We start from the raw sequence: 17,317 nt of genomic DNA, 5'->3' as shown, positions 1-17,317 counted from the left end.
CAGAGACCACGGAAACATGACTCGTGCATAACATGAGATACATTATTAATAAACAGGCAAACATTTAACAGCCAAGGCACAAAAGAAGGTTCTTTATCCTCCTTCGTTCACAGCGCTGACAAACAACCTGACTTTGTCCAATTCACAGAGCTGCTGACAACAAAAAGCAGGCTTTTTAATTATGCTGAGGGTTTGCTGACTCGAGAGGAAAAACACTTCTCAGAAATACACATATGCAAAAGAGCACACATGCATGCACACACCTTTTTCTTTTGAGGTGGCGTCGTACACGACGACTGGGTCACCGTGTGAAACAAAAAGTGTTCATTAAAGCAAGACGGAAGCCGACTCTCTGTGTGTGTGTGTGTGTGTGTGTGTGTGTGTGTGTGTGTGTGTGTGTGTGTGTGTGTGTGTGTGTGTGTGTGTGTGTGTGTGTGTGTGTGTGTGTGTGTGTGTGTGTGTGTTCGTACTGGGAGTCACTGAACTCCTGAACCAGCCCCAGCTAGCAGCGCCGACGGGGAGTAAAGATTGAAAATAAACGTAGAGCAACACATTCAGTCAGTAATTAGGCATCCGGTGCATTAAATAAACATGATGTTATTGAGTGCAGCTCGCCGGCCTGATGCTCGCCGTACTGAGAGTACCTCTCATGTTCTGCGGGTTTTCTCATGGCTGGCTCCCTCACCAGGCACTCTGACAGCCACTCCCATGTCTCTCAGTGGGGTTCTAAACTCGCGTTATCAGCGCAGAGACACGGGGAGGATAAATCTCTGTTCAACTCATCAACGCCACCGAGCACAGAGGCAGAGATAAAGTTAATGAAGTCCATCAGGGCCTCCGCTCGCCTCTTTCTCACACAGCGGTGGAACTCCACTGCAAACTTTAAAGACAAACTAGTCCGTGTGTGAAAGTGTGCTGATGGAAGAAGGCCTCTTACACGACTGTTCTAATGATCTGTGTTCCTCAGGCCATCGGGTCACTGATGTTCAGGTTGGAGGAGGTGGCAGCGAGGATTTTGTGCATGTATTCAATGTTTTCTAGGTTCCACCAGGGTAACTCTTACACCACACAAACAAGCTTCGGTAGAGAGCTTCGGTCCCGACAAATCCTTCAATAGGAGTTAGACCACATCCAGAATACACCGTATCAGCCAGGTAATAGCCTGACCCTAATGTACGAGGGTCAGCATGCACTGCAAAGGGCCCAAAGATGTGTTCAATGACAGACCAGCTGAAATGAACACCTCATGACGGGTCACAGGTAAAGTCTTGTGAGTTTTGTGGCTCTGATGTAAAAATATAACATTAGACGATATTGTCAGACAAACAATAGAAAGTAGAAAGTCTGAGTCATGTGTCATGGCAGACATGATCTTCCGGGGAGCATGAATTTAAGTTTTAATGGAAAAATCCCATTACATATACAAGTCTTTTAAAGTCTTCTGTACAATTAAACTTTGACAAAAACAAAACGTTTCATCTCCAGAGTGCAGAGACATGTGCAGAGAGCAATGGGGGTCAATCAAGCTGCAACCAGCAGTGACGTCACCCGTTGGTTTATCTCCAGTTCAGATTCTGTCCGTCACCATCTTACTAGTTCAGAGCGGTTTGGAGCAGGAAGTGACCATATTTGGACGAGCTGGGGGAGGAGCGAGCGGTGGATCTGACCGATCCGATTGGAAACCTGACGATACTATGTCCCGCCCACCGACAGCTATAACCTGACTGCACCACAGGCCTGTCAATCAAACAGACACGCCCAAAACATGTCTTTTTGAAGCTTATTCTATAAATAATGACGGATTATTTTTTAGTTGAGTTTATGGAGCCAGAGGCTTTTTGGAGCCAACCTCTAGTGGCACTTGGTGGTATTGCAGCTTAAAGACACTTCCTCAGAAACTACGTCCACTTTCATAGACAGTCTGCGGGGTCAATAGAGGCCAACAACTACAATTTGTCCCAAACTTTACAAAACTGACATATGAAATAAGTTGAGTACACAATTTAAAAAATGTCACCCTACTGGGTTGAAATAAAGCTTCTAACAAAACCTAAGAAGTCTATTCAGTCTGTAACGTTGCATGCCGATAAGACAGAGAATCCTGTTAGATGTGTCCCTGTGATATCACCTGGATTTGAACATGTTGGCCTTTGAAAGCTGTTCACGTACCGTGGGTGCACATTCCTTCCTGCTATTACTGCCAACTAGACGGAGTGGATGAGCAAACATCTGCATTAAGATAATATCTCACGGCTATCAAACAGATCCAGGTGATGACACATCCACAGCAAAGTGAAACTTCTTCACTGGTGCGTGGTGGAGGCTTTTTCAAAACAACTACAGCCAGGACCTTCAGGAGGCGAGGCAGAGTCGGCCGCCTGCATCTGCTGTCCCCTAACCACAGCAGGAAGTGGACTCCAGACCCTTTGATTGAACAAAGAAACAAGCCGGAGCTGTTTGTGTTTTAGTGTGAAGACAGCCGATGAAGAGCTTCCACCTCGTCTGACTCATGACAGCAAACAATGAGGGTGTAGCAACAGGAGAAGTGTGAGGACAACTTGGAGCCGTATGTGAGAACAGGCTCTGACATGCAGTTGTTCTGTAGTGGTTGTCTGATATGGACTGTAGACAGCGGACACCAATATTTGTCATTATTAGCTTTGGATGGATCACGTTTTGATGGAGAGCTGTTGTTGTTTTGGACACTGCAACCTGGAATAAATATAACTGTGATGTCACAGTTTGAGTCCTGGACCGACATCAGACTGTGATTGTGTCTGAGCAGCTTCTAGTTGTGAATGTGTGTAACTCTGAGAGTGCAATGAAGGTGCAGCCCGGCTCTCAGTGAACATCAGAGAACGTCGGGCACATTTACTTTAAAGAAAACATTTCAAACGATTAATGAGCTACTAAATTTATTGCTGATAAATGTTATATTGTCTGACGAATGATTGCAGTCCTTAAATGTGATATTAACTATTACTATTATAAACTAAAATCAGTGAATACGGTTTTGAAAAAATTCTGCTCACAGAACAAGACCAGGGCTGAAAACATGACATTTTACCAAACGGGACTCATCCAACATGATGCTGACAGACTATGATCTCCAGCAGTACAGTGACGTGTGTTTTGCAGTAGACGTTAAATCAAAATAAGGTTGTATTATCGCACACGTCAAAGCACCCAGCTCATACAAATATGGTTCCTATCCGGCTCCAGAACAGCAAGATGGTGACGGACCAAAACCCTAAACTCGGGGCTTCAGAGCAGCAGTTCACAAACCAAAGGTGACGTCACTGTTACTGCTTGATTTAAACACAATTCGCAGGTTCTGCATACTTAAGTAAACGACACATTTTAGTTTTTGATATCTGATAAATTTGCAAACATTTCTAAAAACGAATGCCAATTTTGATAAGATACTTAAAAAAGCAACACCAAATGAAGAGGGATGCTGATGTCTGTTTAAACAACACGATTTGAGACAGAATTCATCACGTTCAACGTCACAAACTGCAACACAACTTTTAAAATGAACAGTTACAGGCTGCGTTTTCAACTCAGCCACTAAACTTGTTGTCAGGTGGATGTTGAACTGATGCAATTATATATATTAAAAAATAATGTGGTATCATACAGTCATTTTAGTAAGTGCAGGTCTTACTGAGTCATTATTGCTATGCGGTTATCTTGCTGGCTGATATCGAGTTACTCTGTCAAAGAAAACTGACCATAACTAACAGCAGTTCTGTATGTAATGCTCGCTTAATGAGACTTAATGCATTTGATCAGGATGAATAAAGTCTTTTATTCAAATGCTCTGATTCAAAACTGTCACTACCCATTTCAACTAAATGCTCCAGCCGTTGCGACTCAGGACAGAAGATGAATTCTCAAATGACTGAGCTGCTAATTCAAACAGAGATAAAACATTTGCTATTTAACAGTCTGCAATTTGTGGTGGATTCTTTACTTTACAGATTAGAGGCACATCATATTCTCTGGGGATTAAGACACAGATGACCTGTGTAATTAGTAGAAAACACAGTAGGCAGCCAGGTATTAGCAGCCGTGTGTGACGAAGGCTTTGGTTAGTGGGATGACTCTTCACTGTGGCAGCTACATTTTGTGATTCCAGCTGATTAGACAGCTGGAGTTTTACATAAATCACTTGCCTGACGCTGCTTTAAAATTCCCTATGGAAGAGAGACCCCCACCCCTCTGTCCTCCGCAGTCTCCCCTCCAGATGCACACCCGGAGCAGACAGTGGCACACATCTGGGAGGAAACCCGACTGTGCCCTTTCCCAGCCATGTGTGTGTGATGTCCCATAGCACAATCACCCATGTGAGCGCTTCAGGAAGGGTGTCGGCTCTCGTTTTTTTTTTTTTTTACTTACTTATTCCAAGCTTGTCGGAGCTTCTTGGCGCTGTACACTGTAAAGCGGTCTGTAATGAGAATACAACAAACAAGCAGTTAAATCCCTGAACTTGAACACCTCCAAACACAACTTGTAAACGAGCAGCAAATCATGTCCAACTCTGATTTCAAAATAAGACAATTCCTCTGATGTACAAGTGTATTAAACCACATATTATTAAGAAGCAAATCGGTTTGGTGATCTGAAAACTCAGCATATTGTGACAGCTCAGTACTAAAATATGCAATGTCTTCCTTACCATTGTGTTGCTATGAATCACACTTTCATTAGGAGCAATCTCAAGTTGCTTTTTTTTTTTTTTAAATCACTGTGAAGCTCTTGTCAATGAAACTAAACACGTCATGCACACAGTTTCCATAATGAAAGCCTCAAATGGCCAAAGCCATTTTCGTCTCCACCAATACGATTATCTTTTCGGTACGGTTTGTTCGTTGTGGAACGTCTACCAGCTCAATTTTCCTGAATCCTGGTGGGGAGGCGTTGCATTAACCAACGAAGGTCCCACTACATTATTTTTCACTTTTCATTAACACGTACACATACAAAGACTCCATGTGACAGTCCATATTTGCAGCTACCAGGACTCCTCTAGGATACATACTGTATGAACTCGCTCAAACATCACAGAGCAAGCAATCGTACTGGAGAACTCAGTGACACTGGTTTCATTCGCAATCTGCCTCTATTTGTGTGTGCATTATTTAAATACCGGCTTTTATTTGGGAATTTATGGTACCAAAATATGTGAATTAATCATAACTAAGTGACAGAGCATAGCCCTATTCTCATTGCATATTCAACATGTTTCTTTAGTTAGTACGACTCTAGTGTCTATTGCTGTTTATGTCTCAGTACGTTTGAAGATACACTGTGGGTAAAAAATGCAGTAATTCAGAAGTTTATATAATCATGTGGTGAACGGGTACAAAATGGAAAGTAATGAACATTGTGGCAGCCATTGCAAGTCACTGAGGCACCCCAGGGTGCTTTGGCAGCCACTTTGGGAACCACTGCACTACACTGTCCTACAAATTCAAAATACAGGAACTAACTTTGGTCAAATGCAATTTTTGACAGGAATCTGACCTTTTAGTTTCTGTTTTACTGCACAAAAAATGATTATAGCTCAGAAATGTACAATTTCTATAAACACTACATGTATAACTTGCAATTAAAATTTCAAATAATTTCACTTATGAGGAAACTATTTAATAGTCATATTAAACCTATAACCAAATTGACTAATTGTATCCTTGCTAATATCCTTCTGTCCATTGCAGTTAACCAACGTCATGGCAAATCAGTTCATTAATACAGATGACTAATTGAGGCACTTGCTAAGTTTAATCATGAGGCAGGAAAACCATCTAACTTAACTCACTAGTTAACAGGAGCCAGCCTGTAACAGTAACTAACATCTCTGATTTTGACTGCAGCTAAGTTCATGTGGTTGAGCTGCAAAAATCAAATGATTAAATGTATCACAATGTAGCTTAATTTATCAAACTGATTTCAGTATAATGTAACAATAATGTAAAGAAAGAAAGAAAGAAAGAAAGAAAGAAAGAAAGAAAGAAAGAAAGAAAGAAAGAAAGAAAGAAAGAAAGAAACTTTAGTCCCAAACAATACTAAGAAATGCTGATCAGGTTGAAGTGTCCAAGAAAGCCAAACCTGGAAAGTGAGTCAGATCATGTTGAAGGAATGCAACCATAATAAATGTAATTAATTACACCTGTGCTTTCCCTGCTTGGACATATTAAAATGTCTGCTATGATGAAGAACCACAACAACCAGTTCAAACAACTGAGATGTTTGTGTACGATGAGTCGAGGCTGAGCAACACTGTATTACTACCTGCTGCGATGCCCGGCCTCATTAAATGCTCCTATTTCTGAGAGGAGTTTGGTGAGGCAGTCTCTCCATATTTCCACAGCGATGTTTACTCTGCTGCGAGTGTGTGAGGCTCGTCGGCACCATACTCTTAATCTCAGCCAAAACTGCCATGTGGGCCCGCAGTCAGGCTGAGCTGCCAACCGACCGGCCACCACACGAGCTAGCCAGCCACCCATCGAGCTAGTCCGCCTGGCCTCCCACCTGGCCTCCCACACCGCGGGCCTAATCCTGCTCGCCAACCACCCAACCGTCAGCCCTCAGCTGCCAGCCAGCCAGCACTGAGTCCAGTCACCCCATTCGGCGCCGGAGGGCCGGCCTGAGCCGGCCACAGCTCCCTGAAGGCTGCCAGCCATGCAGAGGACCAGAAATAGCTTGGGGGGAGTCCTCGTCTTTATATATATATAAAACACACTGCAGAAGGTTTTTTTTTAATGATATTTCTGTTTTAGAAGATGTTTCTGACATTTTAAAAGATGGACTACAAACTGCACTTTGCAAATATGGTGATGTTAATAACTAAATCCCTACATTATACCTCCATACATATCAACTTCTTCTATTCAAACATAAAATTAAAGCTTTTTTATTATTTTATTTTATTATAGGACAAATGTTATTGAAGTCTCAATTGTCAATTACCAATAGAAATAAAACAAAGTGGAGTTCTTTGTATTCTGAGATACTGTTAATTTGATCATTTATCTGGGTCTACATTTAATGCAAACGTCCATCTCATACTGCATGTATTTACTTGTCTGCATATTGTCTCATACCGGTCCTCTGTCCAGTGTTATATTTACAGATCCTGGGTTTTTTTTTTCTCTCTCGTGGAGTTTACAGCCCGAGCTGGTGGGGGATATGACCGAGAGCAGAAGGAGGGAGCTAAAGCCAGATATGACTGGAAGTGAGCAAATATCTGTGGAACCTTTTCATAACCACAAAAATGTGAAAAATAAGGGGCGCCTCCGCTCTGAGGTCGAGCCACAGTGTCGCGTCTGAAAGGCTGAGTGACGCAAGAGAAAAAAAAGAGGGAAAGTGTTACAATATGTAGAAATAATTGTTAGGAATCATAAGCAGAAGAGTCAGTAAACAGAGGAGCTTCTGGAGAAACTTCCAGACTGACACAACACTGCCATCTGCTGGTCACATCAACCTTGAGGACGCATCTGATGGGATCTTCTATTGTTAGCTGAGCAGAGAATGAACTACTGTCATCATGTTTTGATTCAGATATCAGAATAATGACAAAAACTCCCTCAGGACTAAGATTCGACAAGTTTCCAAATCAGTATCAGATTTTTACAGTCAGATTTATATGGAATAATCTGTAATATAATTCCAATTAGATATTCCGTCTTGACAAAACTACTTATTGTGTGTTTCTGGACATTTTTCTTCCCCTGTGCACGCAAACTGTAGTTCTGTTTGAAGTCAATAACAAGAAAGATTCAAAGGTAAAACTCCATCTTTGCTTTTTATTCACATGTCCTGTACAGGTAAAGAAATGTAAACCCAGTTTTAAATCCTAGAATACCACATGGGATACACGCTACGACATTTATCATACAAACTCGTTACTTTCAGGCTGAATTAAAGAAATGATTTATCATATTTAATAGCTCTGAATAAGCTTTATTTGTCCCATGATGTAACATATTTTCTGTCTGAAGTGCATTTTTCATGTATTACCGACCGATTACAGTCCACTTCTTTGTAAAGCGCTGTGTAACATTGTTTTTTTTAAAGATATTAAAATAAAGTTTGTTATTGCTACCATGATTATTACATATGGAGATGATTTCTTTCCTACAATCTGATGAGGATTATCTCACTCTCGTTCACATATGCCTGTGCTGATTTTATCACCCTCACTGTGCACTCAGAGGCTTTATGGAGCTTCACAAAGTCTTACCAGATCCTCTCTGCGAACATCTCATTCTTCCTGTTTGTTAAACTTGCAGCCATAATAAGCTCAGATCTGCAGACGTCACATGAACAGATGAAGCGCTCGGAGGCTCGCACCAGGCAGAGCTGGGCGTGTGTGTGTGTGTGTGTGTGTGTGTGTGTGTGTGTGTGTGTGTGTGTGTGTGTGTGTGTGTGTGTGTGTGTGTGTGTGTGTGTGTGTGGCGGAGACAGCCGCACAGCTGTTCAACACAGTGTGTGAGAGGCTAACAAGAGCCAACTGTCGCCATGGCCACGGGATGCGAGATCACATTATTATGGCTCGTGTGTGCCCGTGACCACGAGAGTCACCCCAGTCTGTCCCTAATTGGCCACTGGAGATTGGAGGCCGGGTCGCACACTGCCCCGCACCCACACTCTAACCCGCTTCATGTCCATCCTCTCCTCTCCTCCAGCTCCTCTTCTTCCCTCCATCAGATGACTCTAATCTGTAGTCCCTCTATTCATGTTCCCTCTAAAAAGCCCTAATGAGCTCCCAGAGGGCACAGCTACTCTGGCAGAGATGCCGTCCCCACTCCTGTTGCTGCATTGATGAGGTGCGGCGAGCCTTCAGCGGGCTGCAACATCGGTTCATTCTAAAGGAACAATACAAACAACCGTGTGGAAACCAAGTCACTGACGCTCCTGTGGCTTCCCTCGAAAACTGGGTGTGCTAAAGTGTTAGCGTGGAGCCTGCTGCCGTTCAACAGAGTGTAGGGCAACGTGTTAGCATGGAGCCTGTTGTCATTCAGCGTTGGGTCGCCGAATGTATGAGCACCATACGGTGCAGGTAAGCGTAGACTCTGAGGTAGGCAAAACTGTCATTCAGCAGTTTCTTAGTCATCATTTTGTCGGCTAAAGAGTTAGCATAGCATCATTCAGCTTCATGAGTAACATGCATAGTGTTAATTTAATATTATATGAAGTTCAACAGCTCGGCTAGACATTGAGCACACATTCAGTAAAAAAATGGCTCCATGGCAACACTTTTACATGTTGTTGGATTGATGCTGATATTTCATCCCGCAACCTGAGACAGCTGTCTTTGTGCTCACAATCTATCAGGTTATCTTCATGTCGTTCCGGGCTTAAACATGACTTGACTCGGTGAGGTTGGTGAAGGATAATAGAAGAGGAGAGGTCGTACCTGGCTTAAAGTGAGGCAGGGAGTTGACACCAGGCCACGTGTCCTCAGACGGAGTGCCGATGACCTGAAAACGACACAGGAAGGGAGAGCAGGTCAAAAACATGGGTTCAAACTATTATTAGGGTAATTGTTACGTTGCATTAGAAGAGGTTACATAAACAAATTAATCACTTTCTTTTATTTTCATTTGTATCTAAATTGAAAAGCAAGAATGATGTTTTCCACGTAATAGATATTGTTTCCTATGAAGATTCACTGTGTATATTAGTCTGAATGTGTTTGACATTTCCAGGTCAAAGGCGTTCCACTGCTTGTTCAATAGTCCTGATTCGTACATCTTTTATGGGAAACTCTGGCTGCGTTCTCACACACACAGGCTGAGTTTATGATGACACAACGCAGAGCAGCGGACATGCCTTCCACATGATCCATCACAACTGAGCAGCATAATCATTTCCAGATTCCTCACTGGTCTCTGATCTGAAACACACTCCTGTGGTTGAGTCAAAGAACTGCTGGGTTTTTCTACTGCCTACTAAGAGTACAATTCATGCAAACACCGGGGGTGGAGATGTGTTGTGGGATTAATGTGTTGCAGATGTCTCGTGTTGGCACAGCTGGGACACAAAGAAAAGAAGGATGGAAGCAAAAGTTGAGGTTATGTCTCCAAGCAGAGGACGAACTGATCATTTTCTGCTTGAGATATGTTTGTTTCCATGAGCCCCTCAAAGTCAGTTCAACAAACCTGCCAGAGACATCACTCCTTCCTTTGAATCACTAATTCACTAATGATATTCATACTCAAGCAAAACACAAACAAATATGGATTTTAATGTGACTTAAGAGAAAAGAAGAAAACCAAAAGAATGTACAGCCTGGGTCTGGTTTAGTTTTGACATGTTACTAGTCTGTAACTGATATAAATGTTGGTCACAGTTGTTGTAATAACCAAACATCACCAGCAGAGGGAAGTATGACACCACGAAGCATACCTCAGTGGGACTTGAGCAGAGCAGTCCGGTGTCCCATCTAAACTCGGCAGCTTCACATCATGTTTAAAACATAAATACAAATGTTTGGAAGCATTAATCAAGCTCTGAAAGAGAATTATTGAAACAAAAGGCAAGAACTTGATTCTGAACAAAACAGTAAACCAACCACAAGAAGGGAGTCAAATGACTGCATCAGTGCAGAGGGGAGCAAGCTTTGTTGTTACCACTAGTTTCTGTCATCAAAGCTCTTGTCTACTAATGCAAAATGAGAAAACACTTTCTAATGACAGTTCTTGACCTGCCTTATGATTCCAAATGAGTCAAACAGGCCTGACAAGTTAATGACGCTCTGAGAACCTTTGAACACGCCACAGTGACTAAGTAAACAGTAAGAGTGCATTAACATTTGGAGAAAGGGCGTCTGCATGTGTTGAATTTACTTCTTTTTACTTTCACTCCAGACGCAGCATTAGTTGCAAGATACTTAATCTAGCTGTAAGGCAGTCCTCCCCGTACTAACTTTGCTCCAAATGAGTCTCCTACAGCCGACACGGTGACTGCAAGTTTAAAAAAAGAAAGCATAGATGGAACAAACAAGAAAATGGGCAGGCTGCATTTGGTCAGTTCAAATTCCACTACTTTTGCTTTTCCTGACCAACACAAGTCTTAATCCGCACAGTTGCTAGATGTATTTGTCATTTCAGTTTAAAAATAGGCCATATTTGACTTATGAACAAATGACTGCTGTTCAGCGCAATCTTTCCTCTCTATATCTGGAAAAATAGAAGTCCTGCTTTGTTGGGGAAGCAAATTCCAAACCCAGCTCAGAGTAATGGATATATGAAACAGCATGTTGGAGGGGAGGATGGGGTAATTCATCAGGGACAGCCTCTTTTCATCTGTGAAAATGTGTGAGTATATGCAGACAGAGAGAAAGAAAGTACTGCCGCAGAGGAATTCCTGCGAGGTCATAGGTCGTGACCCTGAGCGCTGCATGCACATACTGCAGCACATGCATGCTGTCACCCCCCCCCCCCAGCTCTGTTACAGACCACCCACCGAGCCAGACACAAACAGTATGTCTGACCTTCAGACAAGAACATACGTTTATGTTGCAGAGAGAGAATGAAGAGATTAGAGGTATCTGGCTCGTCACTGTGAACCCTGCAGACTTACGGACATAAGATGTGTCGGTTTGTCAAAATAGAAACTCCGCTTGTTCAACTGCAGTTGCTTTAAATGATAATTTTTTAAAAATGTAAACCCAAAAGCATCTTTCATCAAAGCGTTGATGCTTATTAATTGCCATATCTTTCAAAGTCCAGAGCCTCTTTTTGTAACGCAACAGGTTATTTTTCAAACTTGTCACAGCTCCTCCATCATACATCTGTTTAATATGAATGGAAGGTCTTGACCGTGCTTTATGTTGTGATTTTAGGAGAGAAAATAAAGTTGGATGAAATCGTTCTCACACACTGAGTAGTGCTATATGATGAGAAAAAGTGGAGTTGAAGTCGAGTTCCCCTTTAAAGCGTAGTACACTTACAATTATACAAGTGGAGAAATGCATTTTCATATTTTTCTCATGGCGAACATTTTGACTCCTAACAGGACAGCACTGGTTCAACATCAGTCATTAGAGCAATTTTACACAATAACAGAAACCTGGTTGTACCTCCATGAAAGGCAGACACTATTAAATCTATAGTTACACCTGAGTGAGAAGCCAAAAGATCAAATTTGAACTTGGTTGAGATCTGCTGATAAAGGTGAGCCATCGGACAGACATGAAACTGTGTCACCAAATACTGCAGCCTGCAATTCCTCTACCTCTGTATGTGTTGTATCTGAAGGGATGTCCAGCACAGCAGGAACACAGACATCCAGCTGAAGACAGACAAAGTCAACATGCTTGCAAAATGAACTTGGATGAATTGTTCTCCGAGAACTATCAGAAACCAAAGGATGATCCATTTTTATCAGGTTTATCCTGCAGGCTCAGGATTTAATTAAGGCAAATTATTCAGCTTTTTTGATACATTTGTAAAGGCCTATTTTTCTATCTTGTTCTGTCAAAACTCAGGTAATCACCCATCATTAGATAGCGGTAGTGGCGACTGACAGGATTTGCAGGGAGAAAAGAAGAGGCAACAAAGGTTCACCAGCCAGGAGTCCCAATGTGGACATATGAGGCTGAAAATAACATATTGTTGCTCATGAGAGTATTAAAGAATCTGCTCAGCCTATGTTTATATCACGCAGTCTGCATTGAATATTTGTGAAAGACTATTTGTAATAACATTATGTAAAAGATAAGATCGGAAATTCATTACAGGTAACTAATACAAGAAATATTTGGCAGTAAAAGCGATTGATGGTTTAACTTTATTCACAGAGCTAATACATACTATTGGTCAATAACATTTAATCCCAACAAAACTGAAGAATTATGTAAAAGAAGTAGAAAAACTTCAGTTGATAGGAGCCCGGATTTGTTTTCATTTCCGATCAGTGATTTCTTGGGACGGTTCTTTAATAAGAGCATTTTTGTTTTGGCAAGATCTGTAGAGAAGTCACAGCAACTGAGACAGAAAATCATTTATCTATCATAACAGGATATTCCTTTCATGGATATTGAATGTGTACTAATCAATTTTGTCATTTTCATGTGGCCATCTTGGCTGTTGCTAGTGTCTAGTGACTATGAGTCCACACGGCACCAGGAGGTGGACATCTAAATAAAGAAAGCAATCAAAAGACTACAACAGATACATTTGACAGTGACTATATGTTTCCTTTTACAAACACTGTCACATGCTACATAACCCGGGGAAATGTTTGGAAGTTAACAAGGTAGAAACAAATCAACACCACAAAGCCGCAGCAGTATTGTTAGTGCTGTAGTGACAGTAGTTTAGGAGTTTTACTGGTTTGAATTGCTTGTAATTTTGTTCTTTATGATTCTATGGACCTCAGAGGAGGTGCAGGTTGGAAGTTGCATTTACTCCCTCACAGATCCGTCCTTTAATCCAAACGTGAGCAGCAGTGCTGAGCCCGGTCCCAGCTGCCTTTGTCCTAACGCTGACCCCAGCCTCCATCTTCCACTCTGCTCCCCAAAAAAAATCCCAGTTCCACCTCTCGCTGCTCTCCAACCTCAAGTCACAGTCAAGCAGATTGGGGTCACCTGCAGGCAGGGGTCACACGGATCAGAACCGGAGCCAAGTGGATCAGCTGTCTCCCGCTGCGGCCGGGTGGAATGTGTTCAGTAAGCCCCGACTATCCTGTCTGGGTTTCAGCAGATGGATGCTCGTGTCACACACACAGCGGCTGGTGGTGAAATGGCGTTATTTATCTTCCCAGCAGCCTCCCACTCTCTGCTGAGGGCGGATCAGCTCACATGTGCACAGACTTACTCTTCATAGCAGAAACACACTGGAAATAAACAGGCTTCTCGATGGAGAGCGAAACGGTCTGAACATCATACGGGTTATTTCTGCTGCTCCAACCAACTCCTTCAGTGGTTCTCTATGGGACCTAGTTTAAATGGTTCTTGTGTGAGGGACATCTTTAATAAAGCCTCCTTTTATGATCTGATCGCAAAACACGATTACTCATTAGTCACTTTCAGAGAGACAGAGAGAGCAGAATCTGTAGCCCTGTAGAGGACAACGACAACATCACTGCTCGGACAGAACCTGAAATAAACCGTCTGCTGACACTTCCGTGTTTGAAAGCTGCGTCACCAGTGTAGCTGCGCGTACGTTGTTTCACTAAATTAAATCTCACATGTGATACTTGAAGTTTTAGCTTCAGTGTGATTTACACTTTGTGGATTATTATCTTTGATAACCACCACAACGAAACGACATAATCAACATAGAAACTATAGAAAAACCTGTTGAGGATGATGATGTTTAATTCGGCGTCATGATAGTTGTCTTTACGGGGACATTACAGCTAAAAATGCAAGAATTTACATACTTTCAGTGGTTGCAACTAAAGTTGAAACAGAGCTCACAGCTCTCCTGAAGCATTATGGAACTTTTCTTTTTCCCTTTTCTTCTTTATGAATATATTTTTGGAGGAAACCTCATTAATGTATGCAACAACACACTTCCTGTGCTCTCCAGTAGCTGTTTACTACAGAGAAGCCGGTCTTTTTTGTGAACTCCATTGAAGCCACCATAAAACGAACAACACAGTTTCATGACATTATACAGAAATGTAACCGCATGGCTCTGCTGTGACATGAAGTTGGGATTTATGGTAAATACACCATACTGGAAGGAAGCAGTGATCGCATTGCGTAGGCGGCCTTTGAAGCCATTAATCAGACTACAGAAATATTAATGAAGCAACACGCATGCATCTTAATTGCAGGAATGCCTCACTCTGATTAATGATCCCGTAATCAGATTTATATTGTCATGAAAATGTAGCCAATGTGTTTCTGTAAATAACAACACAGCTTTATGTACAAACATGAGCAGTCATACTTATTCATGGCTGTCAGAGCGCTCACCAGAAACAACAGCTGTTTCACTCTCACAAGGAGGCAGCTTGTTGTCTTTTAAGTGGAAACACACACATTTGTACAGCAGCACACCCACCTCTGCCTGACAGCCTATTTCCTGCAGATAGACCTGTCTATATTCATACAGATCCTCCACTGGATGTAATCTTTTGCTTGCTGACAGCTAGTTAACCAGCTCCAGTGAGCCCGGCCTCATGCACCTCAGTTTTAATTCACACAGACGTGTGCGTGTGCGTGTGCGTGTGGTATAAACCTAAAGACAAACACAGACCTGAACCTACAGACTGTATAACCGCAGCTCTTCCATTACTAAAGACACCGGCACGCATCTGAAACTGACACTTTGAATAAATAAAAGTGTGTGTCAGTGCCTCGGTCCCCCCGACGTGCACATGCAGCACTATAGGACTTGTGATAAGCCTTAATGCTGTCAGGGATAATACCACTGTGGAGGTGTGGTATTAAAGGGAAAGAAAATCTGGTTTAAAAAAATAAGTACATACACAGAAAAGCTATTTGAGGATTTATTTATTTATCTATTTGCCTCAGGAGGTTTAATAAGTGTTTAAATGTCAATGGGCACATTAGTGAGGAGGAGGGTGTTGCAGGCTGTTTCTGGTGCCTGTGTTGACCCTGTAAGCAGCAGCACTGTATGTTTGTGTAAAATATCATTTCTGTACATCCAACCTATCTGAGGGAACAGATGAGAAGATTCAGGTAAATAGTCACCAGATCCACCTTAAAGCACAAGCTGTCTAACAATACTAGACATTAATCATCGACGGGTGAAGAACTGTAGTGAAAAATACCACCCGTTTTCAGCTGTAATTAACACTCAGCGAGGGGAAGAAAATCACATGAGCTCTGGACAGGATTTAAATCACCAAATGATGGCCCACAGAGTATTAAAAACACCCAATCACACCTTGAGGAAATATGAACGGTTCTTCAGACCTCATTATATTTTGATTATGAGATAAATTTATGAATATTACATTGCACATCAGGATTACTTTCGTCAACACTTTGAATTTGAAGGTAGGGTTATATTTAAGGTAGAAATTGTAGGTTGTGTTTGAACCAGCACGCATGTCTGTACATGTAGCTACTTTAAACTGTATATAAAAGTGAAAGGAGCTTCAGGGTCTGAAAAATGAGGCCGATGCAGAAGTGTCTTAAGCTGCAATACCACTGAGGGAAACTAGAGGTTGGCTCCCAAAAACCATCCGGATCCATAGACTCCCATTCAACTTCTCTCATAAAATTCTAAGTCAATAAATGTTTATCTCGGTGTTGTGAGCTAAAGTCGCTCCTTCTTTTTTTCTGGAGGTCCATTTGAAAATAATCCTGTTGTTAATTGTAAAATAAGCTTCAAAAATGGTTTCGGGGGCGTGTCTGTTTGATTGACAGGCCTGTGGTGCAGTCATGTTACAGCTATCGGTGGGTGGGATGTAGTATTGTCAGGTTTCCAATCAGATCACTCAGATTCAGCACTAACTCCTCCCCAGCTCGTCCAAATATGGTCACTTCCTGCTCCAAACCGCTCCGAACTAGCAAGATGGTGACGGACAGAATCTGAACTGGAGGCTTCATAACGTTCACAAACCAACAAGGTGACGTCACTGCTGGTTGCTGTTTGGTGGCTACAGCTAAACGGTACAAAATGGTTCTTTTAAATGATCCAATTCATATCAAACAAATCTAATCCTTCATCATTAACAGCTTCAGGTTGGTCTTCATCAGCAGAGCTGTTATTATTAAAACACCTCAGTAACAAAGAGAAAGCAGCTCTGCAGAACACCTGACGCCTACAGCATCATGTTACTGTGACAAGAAACTATTGTAAACAATGTTTTCAACACTGTTTCTGTATTTATTTAAAGTGACAGTGAAACCAGAGGTCTAACTAGAAGCTATTAAAGCCATTAAACAAGTTACACTGAAAACTAAGGCTGCAAGCAAAGTATATGTTTTTGTTGTTGTTGTTAGAAAGAAACTTTTACAAAAATGTATCGTGTATTTATTATTCCAACACCAAAAAAATGTTAAAGACAAATAGCTTGAGGACTACCTGCTACAATTGATTAATTAAACAGGGTGTAATAGCTGCTTGTCAATATTAACAAAAGCTGAGCATTTAAGGGTTAACCAGATCAAGATAACTTCATCTGGAGGCAAGAGTGGGATGTCTCTGGTAAACTGCTGGATCTCTGATGGTTTCACTGCTTGTGTTTATGAAAACCTTTAGATTTCAGGGCCGTACTCGCAAACATTCACAGACTCCTCTCATAAGAGCTCCTAACTCTGGCTAAACATTTTTAACAAGGAGTGCTAGAGGCGATTTAAGGAAACTTCCCAGAGCAACTC

At 41.9% G+C, this 17,317-nt stretch overlaps 1 protein-coding gene across 4 annotated transcripts in view; it reads right to left on the bottom strand.

The window, feature by feature from the left end:
* Positions 1-17,317, bottom strand: part of cdk14 (cyclin dependent kinase 14) — a 205,327-nt gene that overhangs the window by 53,537 nt on the left and 134,473 nt on the right. For all 4 annotated transcript variants that reach the window (XM_069702140.1, XM_069702141.1, XM_069702143.1 and 1 more), the window contains 2 exons: positions 9,425-9,488; positions 4,402-4,450 (listed from right to left, as the gene is read on the bottom strand). In XM_069702140.1, the coding sequence (XP_069558241.1) occupies positions 4,402-4,450; positions 9,425-9,488 (113 nt within the window). The remainder of the gene's footprint in view (positions 1-4,401; positions 4,451-9,424; positions 9,489-17,317) is intronic.

Source organism: Brachyistius frenatus, unplaced genomic scaffold (genome assembly GCF_029030835.1).
Source record: "Brachyistius frenatus isolate BFR_SWC_R1_liver_20210118 unplaced genomic scaffold, ASM2903083v1 Contig_40, whole genome shotgun sequence".
NCBI lineage: Eukaryota > Metazoa > Chordata > Actinopteri > Embiotocidae > Brachyistius > Brachyistius frenatus.
This window is presented reverse-complemented; position numbering and strand designations above follow the sequence as displayed.